This window comes from Arachis hypogaea, chromosome 13, assembly GCF_003086295.3.
Source record: "Arachis hypogaea cultivar Tifrunner chromosome 13, arahy.Tifrunner.gnm2.J5K5, whole genome shotgun sequence".
In the NCBI taxonomy this organism is placed as follows: Eukaryota; Viridiplantae; Streptophyta; class Magnoliopsida; order Fabales; family Fabaceae; genus Arachis; species Arachis hypogaea.
Window position 1 is genome coordinate 138,768,251 of NC_092048.1, and position 17,936 is coordinate 138,786,186.

General features: G+C 37.0%; 1 protein-coding gene across 2 annotated transcripts; it reads left to right on the forward strand.

Moving 5' to 3' along the window:
- The first annotated feature begins 1,053 nt into the window (after positions 1 to 1,053).
- Positions 1,054 to 10,068, forward strand: LOC112792070 (DExH-box ATP-dependent RNA helicase DExH3). 2 transcript variants are annotated; one of them, XM_025835154.3, is made up of 19 exons: positions 1,054 to 1,595; positions 1,947 to 2,101; positions 2,178 to 2,265; positions 2,442 to 2,687; positions 3,220 to 3,315; positions 3,853 to 4,041; positions 4,139 to 4,298; positions 4,377 to 4,507; positions 4,720 to 4,893; positions 4,978 to 5,250; positions 5,726 to 5,920; positions 6,336 to 6,539; positions 6,705 to 6,774; positions 6,948 to 7,096; positions 7,457 to 7,765; positions 8,213 to 8,272; positions 8,418 to 8,570; positions 8,699 to 8,809; positions 8,974 to 10,068. In XM_025835154.3, exons 1-19 carry the CDS (start codon positions 1,236 to 1,238, stop codon positions 9,448 to 9,450), a joined length of 3,600 nt encoding a protein of 1,199 aa, XP_025690939.1. In that variant the 5' UTR covers positions 1,054 to 1,235; the 3' UTR covers positions 9,451 to 10,068. The 2 variants fall into 2 exon arrangements, with proteins under 2 accessions (XP_025690939.1, XP_072068912.1); XM_072212811.1 differs by having other exon boundaries at positions 1,137 to 1,595; positions 1,814 to 2,101.
- The last annotated feature ends 7,868 nt before the right edge of the window (positions 10,069 to 17,936 follow it).

Genomic DNA, 17,936 nt, shown 5'->3' on the forward strand with positions numbered 1-17,936 from the left:
CTATACTGTATGGTACGGAGTGTTGGGCGGCTAAAGGGAAGTACGAACATAAGTTGAGTGTGGCAGAGATGAAGATGTTGAGATGGATGAGTGGTCATACGCGATTGGATAAAATAAGGAATGAAGATATAAGTGAGAGAGTTGGAGTAGCACCCATTGTGGAAAAGATGGTTGAATCGCGTCTCAGGTGGTTTGGACATGTGAGAAGAAGATCGATAGAACATCCAGTTAGGAGGGTAGATGAGATGGAAGATGGACAAAGGACGAAAGGCAGAGAAAGACTTAAGAAGACCATCCATGAGGTGGTCAAATGAGATCTACATGTAAACGGTCCCTCTGTAGACATGATACATGACAGAGCACAATGATGTCGTTTGATTCATATAGCCAATCCCACTTAGTGGGACAAAGCTTTGTTGTTGTTGTTGTTATTGTTGTTCATAATATTAAAATAGTTGCTAATTTGTGTAGTTGTTGTATTATCACTCTGAAAGTCAACACTCCTATGTATAAAATCAATAATAAAATTTAAGGTAAGAAATTCGATTTTCCAGAACAAATCTTGAAGCTCCCTCAAACAACAATAGTAAAGGTGACCCATCAAGAACTTTGGTGCGTCGAGGCTATTGAAGCCATCATAGATCCTCACCAACAACCAAATGAGAAAAAGAGAGAAAACAATGGAAATAAAAAAGTGAGAAAACAATTGAAATAAAAAAATGAATGAGTGAAAGAAGAGATGCATGATAAAAATGAGAAGAAGGAAGAACAAATGATGAAAATGAGAAAAAGAAAAATATGTTGAAGATGAAAATTTGAGAGTTAGAATTTTATAATGGTGTAGAGACTAATTTAAACATTTTAATCAGACTTGAGATACTAATTTGAATAAAATTCATTTGTTTGTCTATATCAATTTGTAATAAACTGCTAAATTGACATTTAACTATACACGTTAATAACTTTAAAATGACTTATAACATTTGAACTAACAGAGACTTACATTTTATAAAATGAGGAGTATATTTAGTGATTTTAAAAAGTAAAAAACTTAATTGGAACGAATTAGAAATTTGAGAACCATTTAAGACATTACCTCTTAAAATATATATTAAAAATAATGTGTAAATATCGCGGAAGGTAGTAGGGATGAAGGGCGAAGCTAAAACCCCCAAAAAGTCCTGAAGCGAGTTGGGGGCGTTACAGCGGAGCTCACTTCAACTGTCTCTGCAACCATGTTACAGAGCTACTTCAGATTCAGACTCACAACCACAACCGCCATGTCCCTCAGGCCTCTCAGGCCTCTCAGGCCCTCTCTTCCTTCCGCCACCTCCCACTTAATTGGCCTCAGGGCCTTTCACCTCCGCCCCACCATAGCCTCTCATCTTCGTCTCCACCCATGCTCCGCGGCGCCAACCGGGGCGGTTGAGCTGGAATGGAACGACAGGCAGCGCTTCAAGCAGAGGACCGTTGCTCTGCCGTTTTGGCGTCAACGCAACTCCAATTACGGCCGTTTTGCCTACCAAGACTTCTCCAGTGATGATGAATCCGACGTGGAACTTGCCTCTCCACGCTCTCCGGCTCAGCAACAAATGGTTTGTTTCCATTCACAAGGCGACTATCTGTTTTTCATTGCGATACATGAAAGCCACTTAATAAGAGTTGTGATATTTTATTTTAGAAAAAATTCAGGTGAATTGAATTTGTTGCAGCCGTGTGTATTCTCTGTACTTGAGTCTTGAAATTCCTCGGTTGAATACAAAGATTTTCCGCAATTCTCAAAGTGATGGAAAAGCTTATTTTATGCTTACAGAGAGAGAGAGAGTGCATCTATTTGCTTTGCTGGTGGACTTCAATTTGGATAATCTGATACTTTGCAAGGGGTAATTTTTAATTTATGGATATATTGTTTTGCCTGACAAAGGAAGTTGCTTGCTGGTTGTTAGGGAGAGTCGACTCTTGAAAACATTGATGAGTGGAGATGGAAGCTGACCATGCTTCTCCGCAATAACGAGGAGCAAGAAGTTGTGTCCAGGGAGAAAAAGGACCGGCGTGATTATGAGCAACTTTCAGCTTTAGCTACCAGAATGGATCTATACAGGTACCTTGATGTTATCATTATTTATAGGTTTTCTCAATTCTGTTTGTTAAATTCTGAACAAAATTACCCTGGGCAGCCGACAATATGCAAGAGTTGTTGTCTTTAGTAAAGCACCTCTGCCAAATTACCGCCCTGATTTGGATGATAAGCGTCCACAAAGAGAGGTATCACATTGCATTGATGTTTTCTGTTCTTTTCCTTTTATTTCTGCACTAAGAGTTATTAACAAACACCAGCCTTATTAAATGTTTTAACACTTTAAAAATTGTGGTGGTTGGTAAATTCTTTATCCCCTTGCATGTTCATGCTCTGATTGACTGATTTTTCTGTGCCCTTGCAGGTAATCTTACCCTTTGGTATTCATAGAGAAGTAGATACTCATCTCCGTGCCCATCTTTCACAAAAGCCTACCAAAAGGCTAGGTTCTTTTGATGATACTTTGCATAGATCAAGTGACGCTGGAAGTATTCACACCAATGACGGGATTTATGAGAAGCCAGTGCCTAGGATCCATAATTCTGTTGTCAAGGAGAAAATCCTTCAGCGAAGAAGTTTGGAACTGCGTAATAAGCAAGAAGATTGGCAGGTTTATTAACCCTATCTAAATTGCATCTTATTTGCCATTATATTCTTAGTTGGCATTTAAAGAGTGTTGCGTGTTCTTTTTTGAATATCTACCAGTATTTAATTTGTGGTTTTTGGGTTCCGGCAATAAAAACATTTTTATTGCTGGTTCAATTCAAGTCTCATTCGTATTGTGAGTGCAACTTTATGAAATCTAAGTACAATTAACGACCTTATTGGTCTAGCCCTGATCGTTATTGTAATAGTTATATCTGTTATGTTTGAATACACTTTTAATGAGTAATAGTTCTTATATTAACAAATTTAAAAAGTTGTTTGTTTCATTGTAGTTCTTTTGACTGGAGTGTAATCAGCAATAGTTGAATATTCTAGATGTTTGTGAGTTTTGATTCATGTTATCTGGTTTCTGAGCTTGATGACTTATGATTTGAGATGTTTGTTGATCTTCTCTATCTGTGAAAATTTGTGTGTATACATGTCCTTGTACAATTTTAGCTATTAGAAATTTATAACAGATGCTGGTTTATCTGTAGGGGTCTCCTGAAGGGCAAAGGATGCTCGAATTTCGTAGAAGTCTTCCTGCATTCAAAGAGAAAGATGCATTTTTGAAAGTCATTTCAAATAATCAGGTGAAAAGGGAAAAATGTGTCCCATGTGTTATGTAATGCTGTCACTGTCAATATTACAATTCTTTCTGAGATTCATGCTTTGTTAGCACTGGAACCACAGTTACAAATTTAGTTAAGGGATGTGAAGTGAGTAATGACTTGTAACAATGCAGCTATCCGTGATCGATTGTATGACTGTGACACGTTTGGAGAGGCATAGACACTGGAACATACATTTCTGGACAACATACATAATAGAGACTAATTTAGTTGTATAAGGTGCTATCAATCAGATCATGAATGGATGATATTCAATCTGATCAGCAAAATTTACCACAATAAAATACTCTGAATCATGTTTTTTTTTTAATGTTATAGAGGTTAGTTATCAAATTGGCACATGTTATAATTTCTTAGCAAGCTATAATTCAGAATTCGTGGCATAAGTTGCAAATTTTTTTCTTATGTAGGACCATTTATTGCTGAGACTATGAATCCTGATATGCTTTTATTGAATGATAGTTTATATTAATTCGTGTCATTAATGAAAATTTGCAGGTCATTGTTGTCTCAGGTGAAACTGGTTGTGGTAAGACCACACAACTTCCCCAGTACATACTAGAATCTGAGATTGAAGCTGGACGTGGTGCTGGATGTAACATAATTTGTACTCAGCCTAGAAGAATATCTGCTATGTCTGTTTCTGAAAGAGTTGCAGCAGAACGTGGGGAGAAATTGGGAGAATCTGTTAGTTTGTCAATCTTTTGGGCTTTCTGGTTCTTGAAGTATCTGTTATACTTATGACTACTTATTAACTTATATTATCTAATTTGTCCTTCTGAAGGTTGGCTACAAAGTTCGGTTGGAGGGTATGAAAGGAAGGGATACTCGTCTTCTTTTTTGTACCACAGGTGTATTATTGAGGAGACTACTAGTGGATAGGACTTTAAATGGTGTAACTCATGTTGTTGTTGATGAAATTCATGAACGTGGAATGAATGAAGGTAGTCATATATAACATGTATTCCAGTGTTGTTGATTGCAATACAAGTTTACTTACCACTGGTTTTCACTTTTGTCAGATTTTCTTTTGATTGTCCTGAAGGAGCTTCTTCCTCGCCGTCCTGATTTGAGATTAATTTTGATGAGTGCAACCTTAAATGCTGAGCTTTTCTCTTCCTACTTTGATGGTGCTCCAACTATGCACATTCCTGTAAGCTCCAGACACAAACAGCTTATAGCATATTCACTTTCTCTAAAAAATTTTCTTTTGTAAAATAAAGACAGCTCTTTTTTCAGTCAGGTCTCAGTAGTAGTTGCTTGTTAAATATTTCACAAAGTGTCATGCATAGATTTCTCATTTTGCTTATAGTTGTCTTTAAAAATACCCTTCTCTGTTTGATCTTATGGCCTGTGAAATTATAGGGTTTTACATATCCAGTCCGAGCACGTTTTCTGGAGGATATTCTGGAAATGACTGGATATCGGTTGAATCCTTATAATCAAATTGATGACTATGGTCAAGAAAAAACATGGAAAATGCAGAAACAGGCTCTAGCTTTCCGGAAAAGAAAGAGCCAAATTGCTTCTGCTGTTGAGGTGCGTAACTTGCTGTAACATTGTTGCTTTTATAGCTATTCTTTTTGGGTCTAATTCTGTTCATTTCTCTATGAGTTTGTATAGGATGCGCTAGAAGTTGCAGACTTCCATGGATATAGTCTACGCACTCGGGAGTCATTGTCCTGCTGGTGCCCTGACTCACTTGGTTTTAACCTTATTGAACATGTGCTTTCTCACATTGTCAAGAATGAAAGGCCAGGTGCTGTTTTGGTTTTTATGACTGGGTGGGATGACATAAACTCCTTGAAGGATAAGCTCCAAACTCATCCTTTGTTAGGAGATCCCAGCCGTGTCTTGCTTCTTGCATGTCATGGATCCATGGCCAGCACTGAGCAGGTAATGTTCATAGTAATAGGCTGGAAAGAAGCCAGCAAAAACAGTTGCCACAGTCTAGTTTGCGATTTAATTCAAGATATCAAAGTGCTATATAGTTCCCCTCTTAAGCTTATTGAGGGTAAATATGGTATTAAAAATGGCTTGTTTTTTACTGGCTTCGGGGAACATTTTTTTTCAGATTATTAGATTGTAGAAGGGAGATATTTTAAAATGCAACTTGGAATCAAGAGTCTTGTAGAGCATGAATTTAATCTCATCCATTTACTGCTGCAATTGCGTATCTAAGGGACTTACTTTGTTACGCTTGCATTTATTTTGCTGCGGAAGATGGGGGAGTGTTGGATTTCTTGTCATATTGAAGCGATTAACTGAATAACATCTGTTTCTCACCTTATATTTCTAGTCATATTTACGCATCGCAATGTATTTTCTTATAAATTTTGTTTGCTTTCCTGTTTTTTCTTTTCTTCTGCAGAGGTTGATATTTGAAAACCCTGAAGGTGGGGTGAGGAAAATTGTTCTGGCAACTAATATGGCTGAGACTAGTATTACCATCAATGATGTTGTCTTTGTGGTTGATTGTGGTAAAGCTAAAGAGACATCATATGATGCACTAAACAACACTCCTTGTTTACTTCCATCTTGGATATCAAAAGCTGCTGCCCGGCAGGTATTTTTTTTATTGTTTATTTAATTTTGTGGATATTGATTATTTACCCCTTTGAGGTTGAACATTGTCAAATTAAACTGGTTAAGGAAGACCTAGAAAAATTGAGAACAATGTTAGAAAAACCGTTGATCCGTAATTTCTTCCTGAAATTTTGGTTTTTCATCAGGTAATGGGATCAGGATCAGCTGTATTTTCTTTACAACAAAAACCTAATAATTTTAGATTGTAAATAATGTGTCAACTGGAACAGATGGAATTGTTGCTGTCACATGCACAGACATTCTTGTATAGTTTAGCTAACATACAGATGTATATAGATTCACAATGTTTGATACTTTCCAAATTACTTCTTGTCATGAAGTATATGGATTTGCTTATTTTTGTTGCTTCAAAGGTTTCAATTTCTTTTCTTTAGAGAAGAGGAAGGGCTGGTCGTGTTCAACCTGGTGAATGCTACCATCTATATCCCAGATGTGTTTATGATGCTTTTGCTGATTATCAATTGCCCGAACTTTTGAGAACACCTTTGCAGTCCTTATGTTTGCAAATCAAAAGTTTACAACTTGGAAGCATATCTGAATTCTTAGCTAGAGCTCTCCAGCCACCAGAGGCGCTATCGGTAAAAATTCATTGTGCATATTTTTGGAACTTGTGCTGAAATACGACGGTTGTTAATTAAGTCCGTTACCAGTGACTTGTATACACTAAATTTTAACACATGTTCAACTTATATAAGTTTTATTTTATTTAATTAATTGTATTGTCAATTAATTTGATTCTGCAGGTTCAAAATGCTGTTGATTATCTGAAGATAATTGGGGCCTTGGATGACAATGAAAATTTGACAGTTCTAGGTAGAAGAACTAGTACTTTATTGTTTCTTGCTCTCAACTTCCCTTCCCATTTTTTCTTCCAACAAAGTTTCTCCTGTCATGGGTTTATCCAAGCTCTTCTTTTTCAATATTACATTTAGCTATATAAGAGAGAACAACTGCTGATATTGTCATAATGATTTGTTACTTTCCAGGGCGCAAGTTGTCAATGCTTCCTGTGGAGCCCAAACTCGGCAAAATGCTCATTCTGGGCGCTATCTTCAACTGTTTGGATCCCATAATGACTGTTGTTGCTGGTCTTAGTGTAAGGGATCCTTTTGTGATGCCGGCTGACAAGAAGGATGTAAGTCACCATGACTATCGTTTTCCCTTGACATTGGATGTAAATCTTGCTAGAAAAATAGTGGATTTTATCATTTTTTATGTTATCATGTGATGACATCACTTGTTTTTTGGAATATTAATATTGGAACTAAAGTTTAACAATATCACCTGATTAAGTATGTTGGGCCTATCAAGTATCAAGCATGCTCTCTGGTAGAGCATATTAATGTTGAGAAAAAATGGCTTCTATTGATTCCTTTTTAGCGCACAAATATTATCACTAATTTATCAAGCAGGATTAAAATAATCAATATGCTATGTGTGAGGCAGAAAAGGCTTAACTATGTATTTAATTGTTTTATATGCATGTTTCATACAGCTTGCAGAGTCTGCTAAGGCCCAGTTTTCTGCTCGTGACTATAGTGATCATCTTGCACTTGTCCGAGCTTATGAGGGTTGGAAAGAGGCTGAAGCTCAGCAAGCTGGCTACGAGTACTGTTGGCGAAATTTTCTTTCTTCTCAAACACTTAGGGCCATTGACTCTCTTCGAAAGCAATTTTTTTACTTGCTTAAAGATATTGGGTTGGTTGATCACAATTCTGAGACCTACAGTAGATGGAGTCAGGAGGAGCATCTTGTCCGAGCTGTCATCTGTGCGGGTTTGTTTCCTGGAGTATCATCTGTTGTGGTAATCTTTTGTTTATGCTAATTCTACTTCAGTTTCCAATTTTCACTCTTCTTTTTCCCCCCTCTCTTTCTGTGTGTGTCAGTGTTTACTTTGGTACATCCATATGCATCAGTGTGTGTATTGTACTGCTCCTACATCTGCAGAATCCATTTTCTAATTCTACTAATGGTATTTCATTAAACAAACATGCCTGAGTGACACACACATACACAAGTAGGAGGCGTATGGGCTTCCTTACAATTGTGCTCCCCTTAGTTTGTACTCAGTTTTCCTGTTGACATGGGCTATTGTTTCAAGGACATATAAACAACAGACAATAGCACGGGGAGTTGATTCCATCAATTCAAAAACTTGTGATGTGGAATAATACTATCTTATTTATATTTTAGTTGTCATTTTATTTTGTAAATGTTGTTGACGTGAAGTTGTGCAAATTGTGTTTTGCAGAACAAAGATAAGTCAATAGCACTGAAAACAATGGAGGATGGCCAGGTTCTTCTGTATGGTGTAAGTTTCTCATTCAAATATATGTTGTTTTACCAATTCTCATTTTCTTGTAACCCAGTTTTTTTATTGGATTAAAGTATAATCCACCCAAGTTCTAATAGTTTAATTTTGGGTTTCTTTTATCTCTTGGTTCTGTGCTGTCTAGAACTCTGTAAATGGTAGTGTACCCAAGATTCCATACCCATGGTTGGTGTTTAATGAAAAGGTGAAAGTGAATGCTGTATTCCTTAGGGATTCGACTGGTATATCTGATTCAGTGCTGCTCTTATTTGGTGGGAATATATCCAGAGGTGGATTGGTAAGTTATGGCTTATTTCCTCAACACTTTTCACAGATCAGTTGTTCTTGATCGTATATGTACCAATTGTTTCCTTTTGACTATTTATTGTGGTGCAATTTTTGGTGAGCATATGATTCTTTTGACAGGATGGTCACCTAAAAATGTTGGGAGGTTATTTGGAATTTTTCATGAAACCTGAATTAGCTAACACTTACTTGCGGTTGAAGGGGGAGCTGGAGGAACTGATACAGAAAAAAGTATGTTCAATCCAATTGATCATAGTTTTTATTATATTCCTGCACTTCTCAAATTCTTCTAGCCATTATTCATTTGTGTAAAGACTTATTCTTCGTTCAATTTTCAGAATCTCCAAGTCCATGACATACTTATAATTTACTTTACGCTTTGCATGTTTTGCCAGCTTCTGGATCCCATGTTCGATACACAATCGCATGACGAGCTTCTTTCAGCTGTTAGATTGGTGATATCTGAGGACCACTGTGATGGCAGATTCGTATTTGGTCGTCGGGCCACACCTGCACCCAAAGTAAAAGAGGCAACAAACTCCAAAAGTAGTGCTGGAGTAGAGGCTGAGAATTTTAAAAACCAGCTTCAGTCATTACTTAACAGAGCTGGACATGAAGTACCAACTTACAAAACAAGGCAACTGAAGAACAACCAATTCCGTTCCACTGTCATTTTTAATGGCTTGGATTTTGTTGGCCAGCCTTGCAGCAACAAGAAACAAGCAGAAAAATCTGCTGCTGCCGAGGCTCTTCTATGGCTGAAGGGTGATATGCATTCTTCACGTGATGTTGCCAGCCATATGTCTGTGCTTTTGAAAAAGAGCAACAAGAAAGATAAGAAAACTTCATCAAAACGTGCTAAATGGAGCTGACTCAAATCTACAAGATCTCTATCCTGGATAGATCATTTTTACATGGTTTTTCACCAAGGAAGAACATGTTCATTTTCAAGGCACTGGTTTCATCTTTCCAGTCACAATTTCAACAGTAAGTGTATGGAGCTACTAATGGTGAGGGAACTAGAATCTAAATGTTACAAATCTGAGCCCTTATGCTCTTTTTTTAAGATATGGGAGTCCTTGTCCTTGTAAAGGGTGATTCCATCCAGAAAGTTTCAATGCAAAATGGAAAACAGCTCTAGATTGGGAGGCTGAGCAGCTACTGTTCAGACTAAGGACACTAATCTATGCTGATCATGCATTCTTCCAACTCATTGTTTTTGATGTGGAAGTTGGAAGGCATATCTGTCCACTATTCTTTAAAGTATATTGTAGCTGCTTAGGAAATAGGTTTACATTAATCAAGTTAGCCGATCATCCATTTGAATGAAATGTAGTATATATACTAAGGGACTTGGTACACCTACAAACAACTTTTACTTATAAGTTCTTTCGTCTTTATATTGAAAGATGTAGCAGTGAAGTGAGAAATGTAAAGGGAAAATGCAATTCTTATACCATATTATTAATATGAGGTGGCATTGGTGTTTACTTTTTGGATGAAGAACAAATAAAGAAAAAGATAATCTCAGAGAGTATTATCATACATTAGTTATTTTTAAACCATTTCCTAAATAAAGAAAATAGATTAATAGGCAATTAGTCTATAGTTGCTTAAACCAAAGCTTAGTATAATCGCAGAACTTACATGTCGTTCTCCAATGTAACAGACTAACATTACGTTGAACTAATATGAATTTTTAATCGAATATTATCTTGTATGAGCACTAATGTTAAATAATTACGTCATTATGTCCACATTTTAGTTCAAAACTAGTGTTGCTATCCTTGTGGCAAATTGAAGCAGTTCCTTCGACAGAGACTTTCTGTTTTGATGATTAAAAAGACTGCAAACTACACACTTAATCTTAGCCAAAAAGAATTCTTGAACAATTACAAAAATATAAAAAAATATTCATTTAATATGAAAAAACAACATTCTAATACTTAACAAAAGAAACATCCAATTATATTTGAGCAAAAATAATTAAAGAAATAGAGACATTCACATTTGTATTACAAAAAAATTTAAAAAATATATTAAAGAACATTCATTTAGTATGAAAAAGAAACATTCTGATACTTAGCAAAAGAAACATCTATATATATTAACTTTTAGAAATTTTAGATTCACCCAGAAGTATTTGGCTGATTTTTGACTAATACCCTTTTGGTTTTCTAGCATTGCTCTTTAAATTAACGATTTAATTTAATTTAATTTAATCCAATAAAATAAATATACTTGTAATAGTATAGTTAATTATGAGTACCCTAATTAATTTTTAAAATTTTTAAAAATTATTATTAAAAAAGACGGTGCTAAACTTCCTATAGCATAGCCATCAACAAGATAAAGATTAATAGATCTCTATCCTGGATAGATCATTTTTACATGGTTTTTCACCGAGGAAGAACATGTTCATTTTCAAGGCACTGGTTTCGTCTTTCCAGTCACAATTTCAACGGTAAGTGTATGGAGCTACTAATAATGAGGGAACTAGAATCTAATTATAAATCTGAGCCTTGTGCCCTTTTTTAAGATCTGGGAGTCCTTGTTCTTGTAAGGGGTGATTCCATCCAGAATCCACCGAGTTTCAAAGCAAAACGGAAAACAGCTCTAGATTGGCAGGCTGAGCAGCTACCGTTCAGACTAAGGACACTAATCTATGCTGATCATGCATTCTTCCAATTCATTGTTTTTGATGTGGAAGTTGGAAGGCATTTCTGTCCACTATTCTTTAAAGTATATTGTAGCTGCTTAGGAAACAGGTTTACATTAATCAAGTAAGCCGATCGTCCATTTGAATGAAATGTAGTATATATACTAAGGGACTTGGTACACCTACAAATAATTTTTTACTTATAATTCCTTTCGTCTTTATATTGAAAGATGTAGTAGTGAACTGAGAAATGTAAAGGGAAAATGCAATTCTTATACCATATTATTAATATAATGAGGTGGCATTGCTGTTTACTTTTGTAGGGATGGCAAAAATCCCCAGCGGGGCGGGTATCCGCGGGGATTTACCCGTCACGGGGCGGATATGGGGACGATTTTGTACCCGCGGGGATGGGGGACGGGGCCCCGTATATTAAACGGGGCGGGGGCGGGGATAGAGGTCCCCGCCCCGTGGAGACCCGTTTAAACCCCGTTTATGTAAAAAGACTAGAATACCCCATTTGTGTGTATTGTGATTTTGTTAAGTATAATTTATATGATTATAATTAAGCATTTGTTATCATCTTCATTATCTTTGTTTGCTTTTTCTGTTATAATTATTATGATTTGGTTAAGCATTTGTTATAATTATTTTGAAATTTTTATTATTTTACTTTGATTTTGAATTTTTGGTTAAGTATTTGAGTGCTATACATGTAATTCATAATATTAAAGTAGATATTGATGTAAGTAAAATACTAAATTATATACAATACACTATTTTTTAATTTTTTTCTAATTTTTTTTCAATTTTTATTATTTTTTATAAAAATCCGCGGATATCCACGGAGACCCGGATCCCCGGCGGATACGGGGCCCCCGTTACCCGTCGCGGGGACGGGGCGGGGATGGGGACGGATAATGGAGGCGGGGGCGGGGGCAGGGGGCATGTCCCCGCCCCCATGGGGACCCGTTGCCATCCCTATACTTTTGGATGAAGAACAAATGAAGAAAAAGACAATCTCAGAGAGTATTATTATACGTTAGTTATTTTTAAACCATTCCCTAAATAAAGAAAATAGATTAATAGGCAATTAGTATATAGTTGCTTAAACCAAAGCTTAGTATAATCGCACTTACATGTCGTTCTCCAATGTAACAGACTAACATTACGTTGAACTAATATGAATTTTTAATCGTATATTATATTGTATGAGCACTAATGTTAAAATAATTACGTCATTATGTCCATATTTTAGTTCAAAACTAGTGTTGCTATCCTTGTGGTGCACAAAATGAATGTTAAATAATTTACTATTCAAGAATAAAATATAAAATTTAAGAAGTATAAATGAAGTAATGCTTACTTTGGTCATTAAAGGAGTCTATGACTTTTGAAAATAAAAAACTGGCTCCTGAATTTATAAATTATGAATCTCCTTCATCCTTGATTCAATTGTCGATAACGTAGACATGTAGCGTTAAAATGTTTGTGTGATAGTTTCAACAATAAAGTGATATGACTAAAATTTCAGCATGATCAAATTATTCAAATATGTATTCTAAATTGATTAATTAAACCATTTTAGTTAATTGATTTTATACTGGTATTTGACAGAAAGACTAAATAAATTCAATTAATTAATTTGGGACAACTATTTAATTGTATTGAAATTTAAACTTTAAACTATGTCACTTTACTGTTACAGATGACAGTTGAATTAGAGAGGTAAGAGATTCACAATTTTACAAATTCAGTGACCAATTCAATCATATTTTAAAGTTGAAACTATTTAATGGGAGTTGGGAATTTCAAAGACCAAATTGGAAATAAGTTCGACTATACGCTATATTTTAGGCGATCAAAAGTCCAAAAGCTAACAATAAAGGAGACAATGAAGACAAGTGGAATAAGAACATGCATGCATAGAAAAGGGACAAAGACTCCTTCCAAGCAATACACAATGATCTTGTCTGGGAAATAGATCGGCTTCAACTCCTCGAAGCCAGCCGAGCTATGTGCTGCAAAGTTGAACGTCCGTCTCTTAGAATCCGAATTCCTTATGTTCGTTGTAGGTGTGAGAGCACGAGCAATACAAAGGGGGTGGAGTGTACCTGCAAAGGCACTCCGAAACTTAAGTCAGTGTATATTCTAGCTTATTTAGAAAAACTTAGGTCTTTAGAAATAGTCTACTTCCCTTTTATATGTGATGAGTTCCCTGTCCGTTATATTCTCGGTATTAACGTTTGACTGAGTGATATCGTAACCGACTTTATTTTGTCGTTGGAACGTCGGTTATGATGAAAATGTTAATGTCTCCGAGTTATAGCTCATAATTTCGAATAGTAACAGAAAATGACGAGGTATATTATGTGTTGCTAATGGTTATGGGGCCGAGTTATAACGTACAGTAATGACGACCATTATTATGAGATAATGATGACCATATCACAGCCCCCAAGCTTAGCCTGAGGAGGATTTTAATGAAGCAGATTGAGCTTTTTTGGATGAGTTATAACTCGGCTTGCGTGGGTTAGTAGATGAGCCCCCAGATCAACTTACTTCATTAAAAGAGGGTTTTGTGTTTTATATTTTTGTACGTGGGGAGTCGTATCCGTTAGTTTCTGATGAGAGAGAGAAGTAATGGTTTTATTTAATTTTTGCTGGTTCCCAATGTTGGGTTCACTGTTTGATGTGGCTTTGGGAGTGGGAGTTATCATTTGGAACGTTTTGTTCCTTTAATAGCTTTAATCCTTGGAGATATTTGTTGGTTGTTGTTGGCGTTTGGTTATATGTTTGCTTCTTTGAAGAATGAGTAAGAGAGGTATGATTCTGCTTCTTCATTTCTGATCCGTTTCTTCATCTTCCTCTCTGTTTCTTCTTGTTTCTGTTATTCTGATTCTGTTTGGTGAACTGATGGATTTTGAGAAAGAGAAAAAGGATAAGGTGGATTGGTCTTATGATTGGGTAGGGGAGGATGTGAAATCGCGGGTGTCACTGTTCTCTGACGAAGCGGCGGTGAGGGAGGTTGATGTGAATAAAATAGTGAGGGTGGGTTCTGGAGTTAAGGTAGAGTTGTTACCATGTAGTGTTGATGATAGAGTTTATCACCGGGAGTGGGGGTTTGGGTTCTTCTATATGCATAGTTGTGTGCTTGAAAAATTGCAGGTTAGGCTACCGTTTACGGAGTTTGAGTGTCAGATTCTGAAGCAGCTCAACTGTGCTCCATCACAGCTTCATCCTAATGGGTGGGCTTTTCTTCGATCTTTTAAGGTTTTGATGGAATTTCTTGAGGAGGTGCCGTCTGTTGATCTATTCTTTTCTTTATTTCAAGCTAAAGGGGTGTGAAGGGGGGTTGGGTGAATTTCAATAGTACTCCGGATTTTGGGATTTTCAAACTTTACAAGTCTTCTTTTAAAGACTTTAAGGAGATGTATTTTAAAGTCAAGGGTTCGGAGAAGGATTTCCCGTTTTTTATTGATGAAAATCTTGCTGAGAAGTTTCTCCTGTTTTGGTGCTCGGAGCCTCAAAATATACTCGGCCCAGAGGTGATATCACCGAGGAACGAGTGTCTGATAGAGTTTTTGGTGGAGAATGTTGATCGTAAAAATTTGATATCGATGTATGAGTTGCTGAAGTGGGAGGAGGATAAAGGTGCTGTTGTAGAGTATTTGGGTGAGTGTTTAGGGCTTGCGTTGATGTCTGTGTTATTTTCTTAAGAATCTAACATGAATTGTTCTTTGTAGGTGGGAAGTATCCTGGTGTCTCTGCGGCATCTTTAAGGTCTCATTTTAAGACTAAAAATTTGGACAAAGAGGTGTCTTCTTCTAATTCTAATAAAGGAGCTGGAACCGGGGAGGTTACTCAACCTTCCCGTGGTCGGACTAAGGTAATTGTAGAAAAGAGGAAATCGGATGTTGTAGAGCTTTCTGAGAATTCTGATGAGAAGGAACATGTAGTTCCTTTGGAAGAGATACAAGCTTTTATGGGTAACCATAAAAAACTTCATGAGATTTCCGAGCATAGTGAGGGCTTTTGTGTGGGGAAAAGAGTACCCATACATGGCTGTGGTTGATGAATACTGCCAGTCTTCTGCTGATATTTCGCTTGCCAAGGAAGTTGGTGATATGGCTATTGGGCAGTATATGCAGGTAATTGCCGAATTTGTTTCTGTATTTATGTTCTGATTTTTTGTAATATTGATGTTGTTTGTTCTGTCTTAGGTTGTCGGACTTCGTCTTGCCAGTCTTGGACGGAGCCAAGAGTTGAAGTGTAAGAAGGCTTCTCTGGAGAAGAGTGAAATTTCTTTGTTAAAGGAAGAGCTGAGCAAGGAGAAAGCTGTTTCTTCTGGACTTCAGAATCGGCTTAGTGAGATAGAGAAATTATTAAAAGAGACAAAGGAAAGTTATGTTAGAGATGTGGAAGATTTGAAGAAGAAAGAGAGTGATCTGGCGAACATGCAAACTCGGCTTATTGAGGTCAATGCTCAATTTAAGAATATGGAGAAGAAAAAGGCGGATGAGATATTGGATTCCTTTGTTGAAGGTTTTGAAAGGCAAGGTTGCAAGTAAAGTTTTTGGTACCAGATGCCGATCTCTCTGGTATGGATCCTGGAAAGATAGTGCGAGATGGTCAGCTGATCGAGGATGATGGTGACGCAGAAGATGAAGCGGATAATGCTTAATGTGTTTTTTAGAAACTTTTTTGAATTTGTTTTGCATATGTAATAGTTAGTTCGTGTGTTTTGAACTTTTTTGAATTGACTTGTTTGAATTTTGAATGTGATGCTTTTTATAAAAGCTGTTTGTGATTGTTCGGAAAGTGTTCCGATTTTATTGGCGTTGTGGTTGATGATGTTATCTGATAATCGTAGTTTGTAGCTTAGACGAGTATTGGCACTTGTCTGAGCTGTATTGATAGAGTTATATTTGATTGATAAGATCATCCATATAGTTATTTGATAAAGAATAAGATAATATTCGTCTCCTGTATACTCGGAGTCTTTTTGGACCTTTTAAATACAAAGGTGCAGGTAGGCTAGCCTCGTTAAAACCTCTCCAAACAAAACCCTTTGGGATAAAATCTTGGTAGTAGGAAAAAGAGTACAAGCCTGTCCCTGTCTTTTAAGTATAAAATTTCTTTAGGGAAGGCACATTCCATGTATTAGGCAAGAGTTTACCATCTAGTGATTCTAGCTTGTATGCTCCTTGGCCGAGTACTTTTGATACTCGGTATGGACCATCCCAGTTTGCTGCGAGCTTTCCATGTGAGGTTTGTTTCCGAGCAGTTTCTGTTTTACGAAGTACTAAGTCTCCTTGCATGAAGGATCTGCTTTTAACCGCTTTGTTGTATTGGCGAGCTATTGCTTGTTGTGCTGCTCGTTGCCATAATGTTGCGATGTCTCTGACTTCTTCGATGGTATCGAGTTCGGCTCGCCGCGCTTCTTCTTGATTGCCGAGTTGTAGATAGTGTATAAAGTCGCCCCTCCAATCTTTTGCCTGTGTAACACTTAACACATTTGTCAGAGTAACAGTGGGTGATGTTATTGTAAACTGTTGCAGTGTAGATAACTCGGACTGTGTACTGCCGAGTTTAGATAAGATATCTGCCCTTTGATTTTGTTCGCGTGGTATATGTTCTATTTCAAATTTGGCGAATTTTGTTGATAATTTTTTTACTAATAGCAGGTATTTAGAGAGTAGAGCATCTTTTACCTGAAAAAGGTCGTTTACCTGTTGTACCACTAACAAAGAATCACAATATACCTTGATCGCCAAGATTTGGAGATCTAAACAAAGTCGGAGTCCGGCGAGCAGTGCTTCATACTCGGATTGGTTGTTGCTGGCTTTGAAAGCTAAGTGTATTGAGTGTTCCAATATGAATCTGTCCTCCGCCTCCAGACGGATTCCTGCTCCACAGCCCCCGTGATTTGAAGAGCCGTCAACATATAAAGTCCATTGTTTTGTATGATCTTCCTCTGATGGTACTGTGAGTTCGGCGATGAAATCTGCCAGGAATTGGGACTTGATCGGTCCTCTAGATTGGTATCTGATATCGAACTCAGATAGTTCGACGGCCCATTTTACAAGTCGCCCTGCAATTTCTGGTTTGTGTAACACTTGTCTTAGTGGGTGATCGGTTCTGACGTAGATAATGTGGCTCTGGAAGTAAGGTCGGAGGCGTCGCGCCGAGAATATTAGTGCCAGTGCGAGCTTCTCAATCCTTGGATAATTGAGCTCGACATGCTGGAGAGTTTTACTGACAATATAAATTGGATGCTGAACTTTGTTTCTTTCTGTGACAAGGGCCGAACTTATTGCCCAATCAGTAACTGACAGATATAGAAATAATTCTTTCCCTTGTAGAGGTTTTTGTAAAATCGGCGGTTATGAGAGAGTTGTTTTTAATTTTGAAAAGGCTTTCTCACAATCGTCGTTCCATTCAAATCTGTTTTTCTTTTTAATTGTTTGGAAAAAAGGAATAGAAGTAGATGCTAGGCAAGGAACAAATCTGGAAAGTGCGGCAAGTCGTCCTGTGAGGCGCTGAACTTCTTTGACTGTTTTAGGGCTGGCCATGTCCAGCACTGCTCGGCATTTGTCTGGATTTGCCTATATATCCCCTGCATGTTAGCAAAAACCCCAAAAACTTACCCCCTTGAACGGTGAATGCACATTTCTCAGGGTTGAGGCGCATGTTGTA

Bases quoted from the DNA above. Each gene is read 5' to 3' on its own strand.
- LOC112792070 (XM_025835154.3), top strand. From the start codon at position 1,236: ATGTTACAGAGCTACTTCAGATTCAGACTCACAACCACAACCGCCATG. The intron at 4,042-4,138 runs GTTAGTTTGTCA...GTCCTTCTGAAG, and splicing joins GGGAGAAATTGGGAGAATCT to GTTGGCTACAAAGTTCGGTT. The intron at 6,540-6,704 runs GTAAAAATTCAT...TTGATTCTGCAG, and splicing joins AGCCACCAGAGGCGCTATCG to GTTCAAAATGCTGTTGATTA.